This window comes from Cygnus atratus, chromosome 29 (assembly GCF_013377495.2).
Source record: "Cygnus atratus isolate AKBS03 ecotype Queensland, Australia chromosome 29, CAtr_DNAZoo_HiC_assembly, whole genome shotgun sequence".
NCBI classification, from domain to species: Eukaryota; Metazoa; Chordata; class Aves; order Anseriformes; family Anatidae; genus Cygnus; species Cygnus atratus.
The window spans coordinates 1043486-1060221 of NC_066390.1; the positions used below are offsets into that span (position 1 = coordinate 1043486).

The following is a 16736-nucleotide window of genomic DNA, read 5'->3' on the forward strand; positions in this document are numbered from 1 at the left end:
GCATCGAGGGCAGGAATCCTCCCCGAGCAGCCCCACGGCGTGCTGAGACCCTGCTCAGCTGCCAAGGGTGCCCAGGATCGCTCTGCACCGGTTCACCTTTGCAGCTGCAGGAGCAAAGCCGAATTCAGCCCCGCTGCCTCTCCCAAACCGGTGCCCCCCGATGTCCCCCAGATCCCAGCTCCCACCGCTGAGCCCTGAGCACATTCGTCAGCGGGAGACGGGGTGGTTTGAGCGGCCGCCAAACCCTTGGGGGTATTATCAGCCAGCGGGGACGGGACAGGACGAGCGGTGACACAGCCAAAACTCAGTGCGATGGGAGCACAAACTGCAGTGGGGGGGTAACGGGATGCCACGGGCTGGTCGGGAAGCACACATCTCCTACGGCACGTGGGTTTGCCCGGGAACCGGAGGAGAGGAAAGCTTGAAACAGAAAACAAAGCAATGAGCAAGCAGCGGGGCTTTAAATCGCAGGTCTCGGAGCCAAGCGGAGCAGCCCCAGCGGCTGCAGTGCCCCCAGCTCCGGCTGCCCCCCGCCGAGCAGGTCGTGTCCCCCCGACGCAGCCGAGCCGTGGCTAACCAAAGCGATGCTGTCACAGATTTCAGAGAGGGCTCTCCAGCTGCTCGGCCCCCGCCGCCGTCCCAGCCTGCCCTAATTACAGGGGACGCCGGCCGCTTCCAGCGGGCACTTCGAGCCCCCGGGGAGCAGACGCTCCCCAGCCAGCCCCCGAAGCCCAGACGCTGCCGGGTGCCGTTTTCCCGGCCGGCCGCTGCTCCTCCTTCCCTCTCGTGCTCCCGCTTTGCCTCTCGGCCAGCCTCCGGCGTCAGCACGGGGCCCGGCGGCCGGCGTTGCACAAGGGCTGCCGGGGTGGGGAATAAGGGAATAAGAAAAATTCCACCTTTGGGGCACTGGGGACGCTGCTCGGTTTCGAGTCCCGCCGTCTGTTCGGGGAAGCGGAGGAGGGCTGCAGGCACCATCTCCCTCCTGGCGCACCCACGGCCCTCGCCCATGGTCCCACGGAGTCGGGAAATTCCCCTTTCTCTTTCCAGCTTCTCCTCCTCTCTCCCTGGCTCCTGGAGGATGACTTTTTATTCTCCTCCCTTTAGGGGATTTTCAGCGCTGAGATCATAAACCGGCCCTTGTGGTGAGAAAGCTGAGCATCACCTGCTTGTGACTACAAGCGCAAGCCTTCTCCTTGGAAAAGGGGAAAGTGGAGGGAGCAGCCCCGTGGGGTGCAGACCCCAGGCAAACCAGACCTTGCTGTGACATTGGGGACGGGGATCGCCGACGTCTGAGGACCCGGCTGCAGACAGACAAACAGCCCCAGGACACACTGAGTGCAGCTGGGACCCTCCCAAGGAGACTCCCTGATCCCAGCTGACGGGCACCGAGACAAGCACAAAAAATTCCCCGGCAATAACACAGCGGGGAGAGGACCAATGCAGCGCCACGAGGCTGCTGCAGCGATGTGTTATTTATCTCCCTGCTTTGCAGCAACACCTTTAGACTGTGCAGGCACGGGGCAGCCGAGGGGAAGCCTGTCCTCTGTCCCTGCATGCACACGCTGTAAACATCAGAGAGCTGATAAAAGCCAGGGGAAAACAGGGCAGAGACACCAAGAGAGGTGAATCGCCTGTGGGTTACGGGCGGCTGCGACACCCAGGTCCCTGGAGGGATGGATGTCCCTTCCCGAGTGCCAGGCAGCTGGCAAAAGGCAATTTTGGAGGACAAAAGGGATAACTTAAGCATTTTCTCGCCAGCCAGGCAATAGGACCCTTCGTGCTGCTTTATCCTAGGGGAAAACAGGGGCTAGCAGGCAGGGCAGGCAGCGGTAACCCCGGGGTGGAAACCTGTCCTCATCTGCGCCATCCAAAGAGAAGCAGCCCCTGAGCACATCTCCCACCACCGTGGCTTCTCGCCTGGGCTGCGAGGTGGGTTTTGCCTCCGCTGATCGTCTGCCGCTGTAAGCTTGCCCTGTGCTTTACCCCACGCAGATAAGATGGGTGGAAAACCACAAATATTTGCTAACGCTGGCTGCAGAGAGCTCGGGGTTGAACCGCAGGCATTGCGGCAGGGCCGGGGATCAGCCCGACGGCTGCTGCTGCCCCCAGCCCGGCCCTGACCCTCGCTGCTCCCATGCGGTCGCCGGGCTCAGCGTGTTCCTGCTGCCCTCCAGCCTCCACCTCATCCCCTCCCCGGGGAGTTTTTTGCTCCCCGTGAATTTCGACACGCCAGATTCCCTTCGCCTCGTCGCGCTTCTCTGAGCGCCGGCTCCTCCAGCCCGTCACCGCAGCATCGAGCCCGCTGGCGACATCCCTGCAAACGTGGCTGAGGACGACGTCAAAACACAGCCTGGCTTTTAGGTCCAAGCACCCCAGAACTCGGGAAGAAGATGGGGCTGCCTGCGCCAGAACTCAAATTAACGCAAGCACAAGGCATGTTGACATCTGCCCTCTTCCTCCTCCTCTTTACCCCCATCTCGCTCTTATTTCTGCTTCGGACCCATCGGCAGCGGAGCAAATCCAGCCCGTCCTTGCCCGTGGCTCTCCTCATCGCCACCAATGACAGCCGGGGGAAGACACGAGCTCCCGTCCAGAGGTTAAAGATCCCCGATGCGACCTAAAAATAACAGCAGCACACCTTGTTCCCACTCGTTTAACCAGCAGCAAAGTCCGCAGGAAGGTTATTTTTAGGCTCCTTGGTTAGGTTTCATTAATTCAGTAACAATTTGCTAAGGGGGTCGCTTACAAGTTAACTCCTGCCGAGAGCAGGCAGGTCCCGGGCCCCGGCCGGGGCGCACTGCAGCCGCTGAATTTTCCAGCCCTTCCCAGGTAATTAACTGGTACAAGTCAACACGTTTCCCTCAGCAACGGCTACACCAAATGAGCCGCAGCAACCGGAGCCATAAGCTTCCAGCAGGCAGCTTTGTGCACTGGGGCATGGCAGCGCTCTCCTTTTCAATAGCGCGGTGCATTTTCTCCGCGCGTCGTGATTACGTGATAACATCGGTACAAGAAGCACCATCAGAGGAGCCGGGTCTCTGACCACCCTGGGGACATCCCAGGAGGCCTCCGAGCTGGTTTTTGGTGCAGAAGGTGCCAAACGGCGCTGTTCCAACCAAGAAAAGCTGCAACAATAGATGCCAAAGCAGCAAAACGCCAAGACGACGCTTTGCGCAGAGCATTTTTCAGGCTGCTTGGTCAGCTACGGAGATGGGCTGGCTCTTCGCCCCCATCCAACCATTAAACCGAGGGTTGTGGCTGTTTCTGCGGGGCAAAATGCAGGACGTGGTCTGAGCTACCGTGGGCTCACCCATCCCTGTACTCACACACGAGAAAGGTTCCTGTGGCACGCTACCTGCTCTTTGCCTCTCCACCTCTCCCCAGGGCATTGCTGCCAGTTTAAAAGGAGACCCAGGGACCTTCTGTTCCTGGGGATCTGCTCGATCTTTGCGACACCGGGAAATTTAGGCATTTTCTCCTGCAAACACCTGCAAGTTCTGCTTTGCCGGAGGAGCCAGACCTGCGTTTCGGCAGCGCGCCGTGACATCAGGCGCTGTTTGCTCTCTGCTTGTCGCGTAAGGACACCAGCAGCACTCCAATTTTCCAAGCTGGTTCCAAATCTTCAGGTCCATCAATCACAGGACACGATGTCCTGTTTGCAGAGTCTCCTAGCAGAGGGCTGTTATTTTGGTTTGAACACTATGCGAATGCCTGCCTTCTCCTGAAGACTTAAGACGTGGAAAGCGCGTAGGAGGAAGTGTGTCAAACAGCTTTTATTTTTAAAAGCTGCTTATCTAAAAATATCGTTGAAGAAAATAAATATTTGGACAACATTAGTCTGTTTGGATTGGGTTAAAAACTACCTTGCCTCCCTCTGCTATTTGCTTAAGTCTCCGCCGTGCACATGGCCGGGCTCACGTTGCAAGAACAAAGGCCCAAAAAAAAAGGCCCGAGAGGTTTCGCAGAGCAAAAAGTCTGTCAATTCCACGTTGAATCGCCACCAAATGGCAAACCAGTGACATGGGGAAGCCCGTTTGGTTCTCCCTGCCTGCCGGGACAGGGCGAGGAGCTCGTGCTGCGCCAGGCCGATGGCTTTGCACGGGCAAGGCCGCGAGTTAATCAGCGACAGCCCCGGATGCGCTCCCCGTGGGGCTGTCCTCCAGCAGCCCACAGAGACAGCCTGGCTCTGGCACAGGCAGCTCCCCACGCGGCTGACAGCCACGGGAACAGCCTCAATCATTAAATGAGCTCCTCTCAATCATTACCCACCACGTCCCCTGCCCTTTGCATCCTCTCCTTACAGAGCTTTTACAGCTTTACGCTCGCGCGCTTTCCTTCTGTGCCGTGCGTTGATTGAGAAGGAAAAGGACATCGGAGAGCAAGGCAGGGCCCTTCCCCACGGGACGCCCGGCTGCATACTCACACTCCTTCATCATGCCGATGTCCACGCAGCGCTTCAGCCGGCAGGCCTGGCAGTGCCGCCGGTTGTCCTTGGTGATTTTGCAGTCGCCGTTGAACGGACACGTGAACATCGCCTTCCTCTTCATGCTTCGCCTGGAAAGGAGCAGAGAAAACACCCAACTCAGTTTTCAATGCACAAAAGGCCACTCCGGACACCAGGGGGGGGATGCATCACAAACCCAGCTCCCCAAATAGCTGGAGAAAAACCCCCAAGGGCACGTCAGAAACGGCGCTGACCTGATGCCGTGCAGCTGAGCTGATCTCTGGCAAGGACCAAGCTTGGAAGGCTGCACCTGGTCACATACATCTACGGGCTTGATCTCTGAGGTCCAGTCACTACTGCACGGCACGGGAAGGGTGCCTTCTTAAAAGGACACAGCCTGGGGGATCGACCACCGCTTAACAGCTTTCTGGTTTCAAACTTACTTTGAAGCTGGAAAGAAGGAGGTGGAAGGATTGTAGAGAACCCCCCACCCGAGCCACCAGCAACAAAAGAAAAGCAGAGGGCAGGCCAGCATGTACCAAAGCAGTGTCATTAAACATTTACCAGCCTTTAAAGCCCGGCTTTGCTAGAATAACTGGCTGGAGTGCATGTTTGCGTGTGCACGAGAAAAATCTCACTGCAGGATACAAGAGAAACAACGCTTAACATAATAACCTCTTCTCCACCAAAACCACATCGTGCCATGTTAATCCGCTGCTACAATCAGGCCTATAAATCTTCCAAGTACAAAGGGTCACAGCCACAGCTCCAAGCGAAAAAACTCGCCTTCCTGCGCAGCCGTCCAGCGCAACATCCACTAATGACACATTGCAGGCATAGCTGAGCTCGTCCTTTCAGGGCGGTTTCGGAGATGCCACATCTTGGCTTTGGAGAAAGTTACTCAACGATCTCCCATCGGTGAGCAAAGCTTATCTTTATCTGCAAGCATTTCCACGCACGCCGCTCACTTTAAGTGAAGATGGAGGGAAACCAAGCCCGGGACACCTCCGGGCTGGAAAGTCAAAGCGAGGATGCTCAGAAGGGCAAACGCAGCAGAAAAGCCCTTGGGAGAGCGCAGTGTGCTGAGATGCAGCTTAGGTACGACAGCAAGAAACCAAACTCGGCCGCCCCCGAGCTGGCGCTGCATTTCAGAGCCTGGAGGAAAGCTCCTCTGCAAAGAGGAGCCATGATAAAATTCCCTTGTGGTATCAAAAGGGTGGCGCATGACCCCGAGCTCCTTGTGCAGATGACCCCGGGAGAAGGCAAAGAGGCAAGGGCAGACGGAGCTCCAGCCCAGGAACAGCGCCAAGGCTGCACATATAGGGTATAAATATACGTTCCTGGGCTGCATGCAGCGTGCAATTAGAGGCTGCTTTAAAAAGAGAGATGTAAACAACGAGGCTTTGCTCTCCCTTCACCTAATGGATGAATAAATGCATTTAGGAAAACGAACACAGGCAAGGCTGAAGGCAGAGCCTCCACAACCTGCCTCACTCAGCAGTGCTCAGCTTGAAATTCGCGTTTCGCCCAGCAGCCGGCTCTCAGTTTTAATCATGTTTCTCTGGGTTTTCCCCTTTCACCAAGGCCAGCAGCGCCTTTGCTTTCCCAGGAACAGGGACAAATGCTTCCCAAGCCAGGGGCAAAGCAGGATTTGGAACAGAGCACGCTGGAATCTCCCAGTTCCGATGAACAACTCGGATATTTTGAGTATCTGGAGCAGCATCTTCTCCCCTACAGCCTAGGGCAAGGCTGCGGAGGGCACAAACAAGAGAAAGACAAGGCCCTGGGGCAGGGAAAGATGTCCTGTGTGCAAACCAACATTATGGTTTTGGTATGAAAATTGCAGCTTATCCAAATCCAGGGCGGCTGGGCACAATAGAGGGTTTCTAAGCAGCCGCTTCTCTGCCCTAGGGGTCGGCGGCTCGTGGCTCCAAAGCACCCGGCCTTGCATCAGCAGCGCGGAGGAGCACGAGCACACAGTGTCCTGCTCCGGTGTATTTTTGTAAAGCCCCAGAACCACCGGCCGTTTCAAGGCTCATTTAGATCCATGTCCCAGGCAGGCTGCCGAATGTTAAAAATAACGAGATCCCTCCCTGCACAAACGCAGCCTGCGGGCGGGAGCAAACACAGCCAGCGGCGAGGGAGCTGGGCTCTGCCCAGCAAGGAGCTCCGAGGTCTGTAAGCAGAGGTGGTGGGGAAAGGGGACAGCGTTTCCACGGGTGTCCTCCAACATAACCACTCACTGCCTGCAAACAAGGAGCATCAAGCACTGCAAAGCACGGGGGGGCACCCATCGCTTGCAGGACGCCCACCTCGCGGGGACACAGAGCCCTCCTGCTTCTGCTGCACCCAACAGGACCAATCATCAAAGGGAGCCTCTGAATTTTTGTTTGCAAGATGAAATTTTGATGCACACAGCTCTCCCTACTCACAATCAAACCCCAGAGCCACCTTCTGAGCACCGCGTCCTTCTCATCAGCCCCAGGAGCAGGCCGGGGACCACACCAGGGGGCTTTTTGGCACCAAGACGGCAGCAGAAGCACCGTTCCCTGAGAAACAGGGCATGGCCAAACTGCTTGGGATCGGATAATTCCCTATTCCTTCCTCATGCTCCTTCACAGCCCCCCCCAGGGAAGCCAACCACCAACAGCCAAGTCAAGGCCTGGAGCAGAGCGGTGGCTCTAGGGCACTACTCATATTTTCTCCCCCAGATCCTGACTGCTCCATCCTCCGCTCCTTGGAGATGATCAGACAACTGCCCCTTGCCCCCAAAATGTCTTTGGAGAGCCCCTGGCACATTCTTGCTAGGGAAATATATTAGGAGCAGCCCTTTGAAGCAAGCCAAGGAGCAAGACTGGTGCTTGGTTTCTTCCGCTTGCTTTCCACCCCTTCCACAGGCAGCCCGGGCATCACCTTGGGCAGGTGCACGCCTCCTGCTGGGTGCTCAGCCCCATTCTCCAGGGTCCAGGATCACTCCTGGCCTCTGCGTTACCTGGATCTTAGCATCCTTTCCTCCCCCCATACTTAAAAATCACAGACCAGGCTCCCAGGCTGCCTCCCCTCCAGCAACAGCCACGTAGGTGCAGGAAGCCAACACAAGGGGACCGAGTGTTTTAAGCTAAACACCTCACGGCCCCAGGGAAGCACACAAGAAAGGATGGATTTATTTTAAAATACAAAAAAAAAAAAAGCCAGGAGAACAGTGTCATGTAGAACAGCGCAAAGAACAATTGGGGAGGATTATAGGAGTGGGAGATGCAGCGATGCAGACAGGATGGGTGGGGAGCTGTTAGGTTTTGAAACACCCGGAGCCTTTCCAAGCAGCTCTGCTATTAACACCCAAGGCCAGGGCGCTGGGGGAGCCCGGGACTACTGAAGAAACCAGAGGAACCACAGATGCTTCAGCCAAGTCACAGCAGAACAAATCACTGGGGTTTGGCCGCATTATGAGAGCCCCTGAGCAAACAGCAGAGCTCAATAAAAGGCCACTGTTGCCGTTGGCATCATTAATAAACAGTGGACTTTGAAGCAAGCGGCCAAAGGTTGGCTCGTACCTGTTTGTGCTGCGGGTTACGTGCACGTCTGAGCACCCAGAGGTGCCCGTAAATTCCTAATGCCTTTTATAGAGCCATTAAACCCAGGACCCTCCTGGGTGATTTCACGCTGGATTAATGCTGGGAAATCACACAGGGGTACGGCCCCAAGGCAGATGAGAGCGACCCAGAGGTCCTTCACCCTCAGCTCGTGCTGCTGCAGCTCGATACTCCCAGCCGCTTGCCCTCTTTTAGCTCCTTCCAGTGCAAGGCTGACCCCCAGGGAACAGCCACCAGGAACTGGCACCTGTGCAGCCATTCTTCAAAAACTTGCTCAGGGAGAACAAGCTGATTTTTTTTTTAATTGCATGTAAGCTCAAGGTGCTTGCAAAGGGATCCTTAGCTTTTCTGGGGGAGTTGTAGGGATCCAGGCTCCCCTGCTGCAGCGTTCTCAGGCAGAAAGCACTTGGATCTTGTGGCAGCAGCAAGCATTAATGAACTCAAGGGTTGAAAACGGCTGGTAAACAAGCTTGTTTCAGCAAGAGGGAACACACCAAGACCTAGCACGGGGACAGCGTGTCTGGGAAGGTTGATTAAAAAACATAGAAGGAGCCTCAAATTGAAAATAAAGGCCTTATATGGGGCATGAAGGGCTAGCTGAAGATGGGAGCTTCTCACCTCATTAAAACGTCTGTTCAGAAATACTGTCACAATCTTACGTCGTACATGGTTACACCAGTGAAATAACAGAGAAAGGGGAAATGCAGCAGCACTGGAGCCTCGTCGCACCCAGTTAAGGGTTTGTCAAGCAGCACCAGTCATTTCAGGGGTCGAGAGCCACTTCGGCGGCCACCACAGGCACATGGGGGATGGGGAAGGTTGGGGACCCCAAATCAGAGCATGGAGGAGGGCACCTGAGAGAAGAGTTCCTCATTTAGCAGCAGCAGCGATTGAGGAAAATGTTGTTGCTCAAGTTGGCCAGGGTTCAGGCCGGCTGCAAGCCTGTGGTATGTGAAAATCCCCATCTAGCCCCAAAATTCCTGCACGAGGAGGAGTCACGATTTTGCTGTGAAAGCCCGGGCTCTGCTTGATGTAAGAGCCCTGCTCGGCGTGCAAAGCCTTGAGCTCTGCTCTTTGCAATCCCCCAGCCACCTGCTGCTGCCATCTCATTACAGTGCAAAATACTTGAGCAAGGCTTTTCCCAGCCAGCCCCACGCCAGTCATTATCTTACTTGGTCTCACCAGCACTTAGTCATTCTCTCACTTGGTGCAAGCGACCTGAACTCCCACGTGAATGGCTCAGCACCGTCAGTGCAGACACACGAGCCGCTAACAAACATACAAAAACCTGCGGCCCCCACAGCTCTGAGATGTTTTTGCTTTGGGACAAGCCAGAGACTGCTCAAGACTCCCACCTGGCAGTGGAAAAAAGCCTCAGAAGAGCTGCACGTACAGCCTACAGCTGCTTTAGCTTCTAGGAGTGGGGAGGGAAAGGCTGCTCGAGCTGGGGAGCAGCTCGGTGCCACCTCCAGAAGCAGGCAGGTTTCCCCATGCATCTCCCACTACAGAAGTGTGCAGAGCTTCTGAGCAGACAGGCTGCTTTAAAGACAAGCTTGTGCCCAGCAAACCAGCTTAGTTTTCAAAAACCGCTCATTTCAGGTGTGTTTTTCCCAACCCATAGTGGGCTAGGGGCTTTTATGCTCCTGTCTACGCAGCACGTGGAGGTCTGCAAGGCTCCCAGAGAGATGGTTATGGGGAAAATTATTCTGCAGCAGTGGATTGCCATGGCAAGCCACAAAAAGGGAAGTGCTTTGGGGCCTCTCCATTGTCGAGGTCTGCAGGCATATCAGCTAGTTGCAATGTGGGCGCAGGGCTGGCAGAGCTGCCCGCAGCCCAGTGTTGTAGGGCTGCAGGTAACGAGCCACAGCCAGGCAGCACCTCAAGGACCACGTCATCTTCTCCTCAAAGCTCGAGGATGGCCGGGTAAGACTCCTTCTCCCCAGAGATTTGCTCACCTGAAGAAGCCCTTGCAGCCTTCGCAGGTCATGGCGTTGAAGTGAAAGCCCGTGGCTCTGTCCCCACAGACCCCACAGATTCGGGGCACGTTCCTGTCGAACTCGCCGGCTGGGTCGGGAAGCGACGTGCTGGCAGCCACGGTCTCCATGTCTGGGGGAGCAGAGGAAGGCAGGTATTTATTTGCAGCTGTCACAGCTTCACAAGAAACTAATTAGGTGCAAGTAAAGGATGTCTCCTTACATTCAAGGTGATCCAATGAGAAAAGTTTCCAATCCCCCCTGCCCATGCTCCCAGCCTTAAACACACTGCAGAACGTGCTCACATTTATCTGTTCTTAAATGGGAAGGGTCCTACAGCCCACCCCAAACCCTGATTTTTTTTTTTTCTCCCCACTCCTTTGTATTTGTTTTCGAGAAAAAACCTTGAAAGGACCCAAATTCACCCAAACCAGAGCTGCAAAACCACAGGGAAAGAGGTCACACCGCCTGCCAGCTAGAGCAGAATTTCCCTTGTGCACAGACAGGAAGCGACACCAGCACACTCATGCCAGCTCCCGTAAGTGAGAAAAATCCCAAACGCAAGTCAACTGAACGTTGTTTAAAAAAAAATCCTCAGCAGGGACGTAAACAAGGGAGGAAGGAAACAGTGCTCTTAGTGCAGAGCATGTGCAACGTAACTGAAATAAATATTAAAAGGGAGCTTTTAATAAGCCTTCCCTGGCTTATGATATCCACCAGCACAAGTCTATCTGCTGTTACAAAGACGAAATATCTAAAACCAAGAAAATAAAGGTTAGGAGCTTCCACAGTGCCAGGTCTTGGTAAGGACCCCACAGCCTGTGTCTCCAGACAGCACCACCCCGCAGCTCAGCTCCTGTGCCCCCAAGTCCCCACGCACAGGACACGTTATTCCATTCGTGCATCTCAGGATGAGAGATTTTCAAGTTGATTCAAGAGCTTCAAGCGAGCTTTTTTCCTGTTTTTTTCCTTTTTTTTTTTTAAAGTTTTATTTATGTATATTCTCAAGAGGTGCTGCAGATAGCTGCTGTCTAGGTCTTGTCTGCTCTCAGAAGGCTTTCAGCTGATGCATTGTCCTGTACAAAACATCATCAGTCACTCGGTGACTGCAGACAACGAGTCTGGAACAAAAGCGAGTTCAGAAAAAAAAAAACAAACAGAACAACAAGAGCCCAATCCTCAAGAGCAATTTAAACCCCACCGTACGTCTACCAGACTGCTGGTGCTTGATGCCAGAGGAGCCTGGACTCCTCTCAACCCGCTGCTGGGGACAGAGCCCTGCAGAGGTTGCCCATGAAGCCCCAGACTGCAGCTGGCAACGCACAAGGGAGATGTCCCCAGAGCACCTGGGGACCCCTGGGTCCCAAAGCAGCTGCAGCAGCTCTCAGTTCTTGGTTTCTCGTGTACCTCGCTTGAAATTTAGCGTGACCAAGGCTCCTTTAGCTAGGGGTCCTGTACGGAAAGGGACAGGAGCCCGAGGAGGGCTGGCATTTACCTGGGTCTGGGAGATAAGCCATGTCCTGCCGGTGCGCTTCCCAGGAGCTCTGGAGCTGGGACATGGACCCACCTGCAACGACACGGACAGGACAGTCTGAGACAGCTCCGAGGTCGACGAGCCGGGGCAGACCGACCACAGCTCGCACCCCGAGAGGCGTGGGGTGACCCGGAGGCAGCCAGCCCCACCGGGCACCACGCGCCGGGTTCCCACCACGGATCCGGGAGGAGATGTTGCAACGCTCCGGCACGTTGCTGGGGGAGCCCGGGGAACGCAGCGAGAGAAAGAGCAAGGGCACGGGAAGGAAAAGGCAGCTAGAGCCGCACGGCTCGTTCCCTTCACCTCGGTAATATTTTCCTATAAATTTAAATTTCACAATTCAGCCTGTCAGGTGCTCAGCGGCGTGCGACCCGCCGGCCCGCGGGGGATGGCACAAAGCGGAGCTGGATGGCTGCTATAAACGCGGGTCCTCGCGCAGCAGAGCATGCATCTTCAAAGTCAATGGGATCACTGCGGCCCTGAGAGCCGAGGATGGGGAAGTTTTGGAGGTTTTGCTCCCTCCTCACGTCACTTTGTTCTTTCAGCTTGCAGATGGAAGCACCACACCAGCGCTGGGCTAACACGGTCTTAAAATAGGGATAGGGAAAAGGTTTTCAGAGATAGGAATGAGGTTTTAAGGTGCTTCACCTTCCCTAAGCTTCCCCTGTCTTAGGGAGCAGAGAGCTGGGTGGTTTGTCCTTAGGGGTCACCACACTGCTCCCAACACAACCTCACAGCCTGAAACGATGATGGTGCCATAAGACCCCCCCCCCTGCGGAGACCCCAGAGCTCTCTCCTGGGTGTGCAGACACCCGAAGCATCCACCAGACACCACGGCACCCGTGCTCCTCCAGCACCTGATGCTGCTCCTGCTCTGCCCCCCTTCCCAGGACCACACAGAGGGGCGCTGACACCCCCAGGATGGGGAAAGCAGGCGCTGGTGGCAGCCTAAGAGAGATCTCCCACCGCCCTCGTCACACCTCTTGCTCTCTGCCAGCTCTCCGTTAAGAAGCAGGAGGTGATTTGCTCACCACTGCTCGTTAGGGAGCAGCAAGCCTGCGCCGGCCACAATTCCCACAGGGATGATGGCGCAGCGTCGAGCTGCCGTCGCAGACTTCTTGGAAAACCTTACTCAGCCCCATCATGGACGTGACGTCGGCACGCGGGGTGGAGCGCACGCAGGAGTTTCCCTCCACCCCCATGAAAGGTCGTTCATTCATCAAATGTGACATTTAGCCTTCACCCCTTAGGAAAAAAGCAAAATAATTTGTTTTAAAAGCACTGACCTCTCCCCACCAGGCACCCAAAAAGTCAAACTAGTTTTGCAGCAGTCGCAGCAAAGTTTCGGTGAGCTGGCTTGCAGCCGCAAGCAGAGCAGCCCTGCTTGGTTAAATTTAAGGTTTTGCACCACCTCAAACCCAAGGCTCCACAAACAGGTCAGGAGACTTGAAGATTTCCAGTGACCCTTTTTTTTTTTTTCCCCTGGTTTGTACAGAGTTGTAGCAGCTCGAACAGCCCCAAGATGCCGGCGGGGAAGGCTGTGTGGTCACACTCAGCCGCAGCGCCCCGCTGGGATGCTGCCAGATGACACTCGGGGACAGGAGCAGCACAGAAGCTGCCCTGCCCAAGGTTTAAGCACCTGGGAAATGCTCACCTGCTGGAGACACGTCGAGGGGGGAGAAGAGCACAGCTCAATCAGCCAGCTCTGTGCAAAGCGCTGCCAGCAGCTGTTATTTCGGCCAGGGCTGCGACAGATCCCACGTACCTGGGCTAAGACAGCCGGGGGGACGCTGAGAGCGCAGGCATGGGGCAGGAGGTCAGCAGCCGTGCTCGGGGAGAGCAGCAAGAGAGCTGGGGAACAAACCTGGTGGGAGCAGGACACCTGCACAAAGGGGGGAGCATCCTGGGCAGGGGACTGACATTCCCCAGGTGCGCCCAATTTCCTTCAAACTGGGGTAAAGTCATCCTGAAGATGGGCATAATAGCCATCGAGCCATAATGGCCACCAAACCCGCAACCTGTTGGCCATATACTGGGACAACAGGGAGAGGGTAGAGAGGGAACTTGAACAAGAACCGAGTGCGGGAAGTTGCCTGCTTGTACCTGCTGCTGAGCCCAAGGGAGGAAGGATTCTCTGCTTTTAAGCCCGTATTTACATCTGAGTCCCCCTGGTAACCGCTCAGACTCCGGTAGGAAGCATTTTGCTGAAGCGTTTTCTCATGCTTTATCACTTTCCTTTTTCTCCTGCCAGCTTGCCGTTGCAAAACCCGCGCTCGCGGCTCTTCAAGGCTTGGCAGAAGGGAGAAGGCTCCGGAGGATGACGGCTCCCGCTGAAAGCCTTACTCACCCGCTCTCAGCGTCTGCTTCCTCCCCAGCACCACGGCGCTGAGACGCTGCCTCCCGACAGCACGTTCCCTTACTGACATCTGCAGTGACCAGAGCAAGGGCTAGCACAAAGCCAGCTCGGACAGCTGCTGCACAAACCCCAGCTCGGCGGGCTTGGCTTCAGATGCCCCCCACTTTCCCGATGCGCAGGGCCAGGAATGCGTTTTGACATCAACTCCCGGGACAGAAAAAGCCTTTGAAGCGACCGTTAGGGGCTCTGCGTGCTTTCAGCAAGCCAGGTTTTGCTTGCTGAAAGCAACAGGCAAGAGCTCAGGGAAAACGGGAGCTTGCAGTGCTCGGAAGGAGGAGGGGCAGGGGCAGGAACAGCAGAGCCGTGCCTGGATGCTCACAGGGCAGTCAGACCCCTTACATCTCTCACCAGGCGAGTTTACAACTAGAATTAAGACCAAGGCTTTGTCTGGCTAAGGGTGCAAGTGTGAGGAGCCCGTATCCAGCCTCCTGTGCCCAGGAGGCTCCAGCTTCACCATCGTGCTGAAGCTTTGGGGAGAAAGCGAGCCAGTTAAGGAACAGCTGAGCCTTCCCCGGACAGCACGGGTGGCACCTCCTTGAAGAGGCTTTGAAGCCTTCAGTGTTTTGAGACTAACAACCTTAAATGTTCTCAGGATACAGAAAATACCATTACAATAGCAGGAAAATATTTGTCAAGTTCTCAATATCTTTGTTTCCCCATCGAAACACATTTTTGGGTTCGTTCCTTTGCCAAGCAAAACAAAAAGCTTTACCCACACAGCCTGAAAAGAACAGGCTGGCTTCTTACGCCTAAGCAAATCCTCACCCCAATGCCTCTTCGACTTGCTGCTGAAGATTCTGCTTAGTCTTGGAGAGGCCGGTTCATTCACACGGAGGTTTTTTACTATTTCTCTGGCTCTCACACTCAATTAACATCGCTGTTGACACATCAAAACAAAGCGATGCTCCACGGAGCATCCCCAGAGCCGCTGGCAATGCACTTGCATCTCGAGAAGATATTCCAGTACAAATCAGCCTATTCAAAACATCCAGTCACGGCATGCAAGCAACCCCTTTCTCTATTAAAAAGGCAATTAAATCATTTCCTTCTGTAGCTCCAGGGAGCCCTGCTGTTGCTCTCCGTGAGATTTATTAGGGGAGCTGACTGACAGCCTCCCGGGAGGACGAAGCGCTGCTTCCACGTGCACATCTGGAGCCCAGCACCGGTCCGTGCGGGGACGGTGGCTCCGCACATGGCACGTGGATGGACGGAGCAGGTGAAGCTCCCTGCACTACGCTCACCTCTGTTTCTAGGTTAGAAGCACGCTGTCATTTCTTTTTGCAACACCCAGAGTGGCTGCAACCTCCTGGGAGCTGGGCAAGGAGGCTGTCGAGGCTGGCAGAGTCAGGAGACTGGCAGCGCTTTATCACCTGCTGCAAGCCAGCTCCTGCCACCCCTTCCCCCATTAACCTGATCAGATGTAAAACCCTCCTGGAGCGCTACCAACGCCCCCAGACCTGGGCTGGAGGCGCCTCCGCGCCAGGAACACGTAAGCATGACAATTCCTACCCCGGAGAGGCCAGACACTCCCAGTCTGCAAACAGCACGTCGCTGCAGTGAGACAGCTGCGCGGCAGCTGGAGGAGCTAACACCACCCGCCTCGAGAAGGTCAAAGGGACCCGAAAACCCCACTTGAAGGATGCTAATCACCTTCCCCAGGAGGAATCGGGGGCTGTCCAAATGCTTCGTGGTGCTGGACAGAGCAAGCCCAGAGACATGCGAAACTCAATCACAGCAACCCCAACACATCCCTGTGACGCAGTTAGGAGCAGACACCGGTGCCTTGGTGACAAAGCTCAAATAAAGCAGCATTTATGGAGCGGGATCAGGTCTGCTCTCAGCCCTGTGGGGCCCTTCCCACCCACTGGGGCTGGTGGGGACCCAGAAGAGGGGATATTTGGGTTTCCACAGCCATCGTGCTGATACCGCCCTTCCCGGCTCTTTGGGAAAGGGTGATGGCTTTCCCAGGGTGTCAGAGAAACCCAAACCCTGCAGAACAGCTCCAGGAGACCTCACAGGAGCATGCGACCCTCCAAACTCTGTCCCTCACCCCTTGGTGCAGCGACACGGCCTCAAGCAAGCACGTGCACGGGGCAGGTCCAAGGGCCGTGGATGTGCTTCCTCTTGCCCCACCTTGCACCACTGCAGGCTGGAATCTGGGGCTGGAGTCCAGGCACAAACGGCACCAACAGACAGGAGAAGGAGCAGGGGACACCATGGCCGGAGACAAGCATCGTGACGCAAGACTTCAACAGCTTTCCTAGCATGGAGAGGCAGGAGAAAAACATCTGGCCATACACAAGCTCTTTTACCACATCAGCCAAGTATCTTTATGGGATCTCACATTGCAATTAGGCAACAAATCCTTACATGTGCAGGTAAAAGCAGAAAATATTTCTGAGCGCCATTCCCCTGACGGGGAGGAATGAAGTAAACAGATTTCCAGATTACCGCGCGGGCACAGCATCAAAAATACCTCCAACCTGACTCCTCGCTGGCACGAAGCTTTGTCATCGAGGCCACGAAGAAGTAGCCAGAGCCCACACTGCAGAAACCCCGCTGGATCCGCGAGCCAAGGACACCACCAGCAGGATCACTAATATGGGATTTTTGTGAGCAACAGATCTTTCCTCAACCTCACCTTCAACAAATAGATAGAAGCAACTTTTCACATGGCTGCAACTCAGAGCTGGTGGATTGTCCTATTTTTCTTTTATCAGCTTGTATCATGGCTTTGTGGCACAAGCCAGTACCTATTGGTGTCACTTCGGTTGGC

The 16736-nt window shown here is 55.3% G+C and overlaps 1 protein-coding gene across 6 annotated transcripts in view; it reads right to left on the reverse strand.

The window, feature by feature from the left end:
• VDR (vitamin D receptor) overlaps window positions 1-16736 on the reverse strand; it is a 36920-nt gene that overhangs the window by 7073 nt on the left and 13111 nt on the right. For 3 of the 6 annotated variants that reach the window (XM_050715963.1, XM_035572231.2, XM_035572232.2), the window contains 3 exons: window positions 11506-11577; window positions 9993-10143; window positions 4424-4554 (listed from right to left, as the gene is read on the reverse strand). In XM_050715963.1, coding sequence (XP_050571920.1) covers window positions 4424-4554; window positions 9993-10143; window positions 11506-11569 — 346 coding nt within the window. In that variant the 5' untranslated portion in view covers window positions 11570-11577. Of the gene's footprint in view, window positions 1-4423; window positions 4555-9992; window positions 10144-11505; window positions 11578-13891; window positions 14153-16010; window positions 16115-16736 lie in introns of those variants that run through there. The other 3 variants (XM_050715962.1, XM_050715964.1, XM_035572230.2) reach the window with 3 other exon arrangements.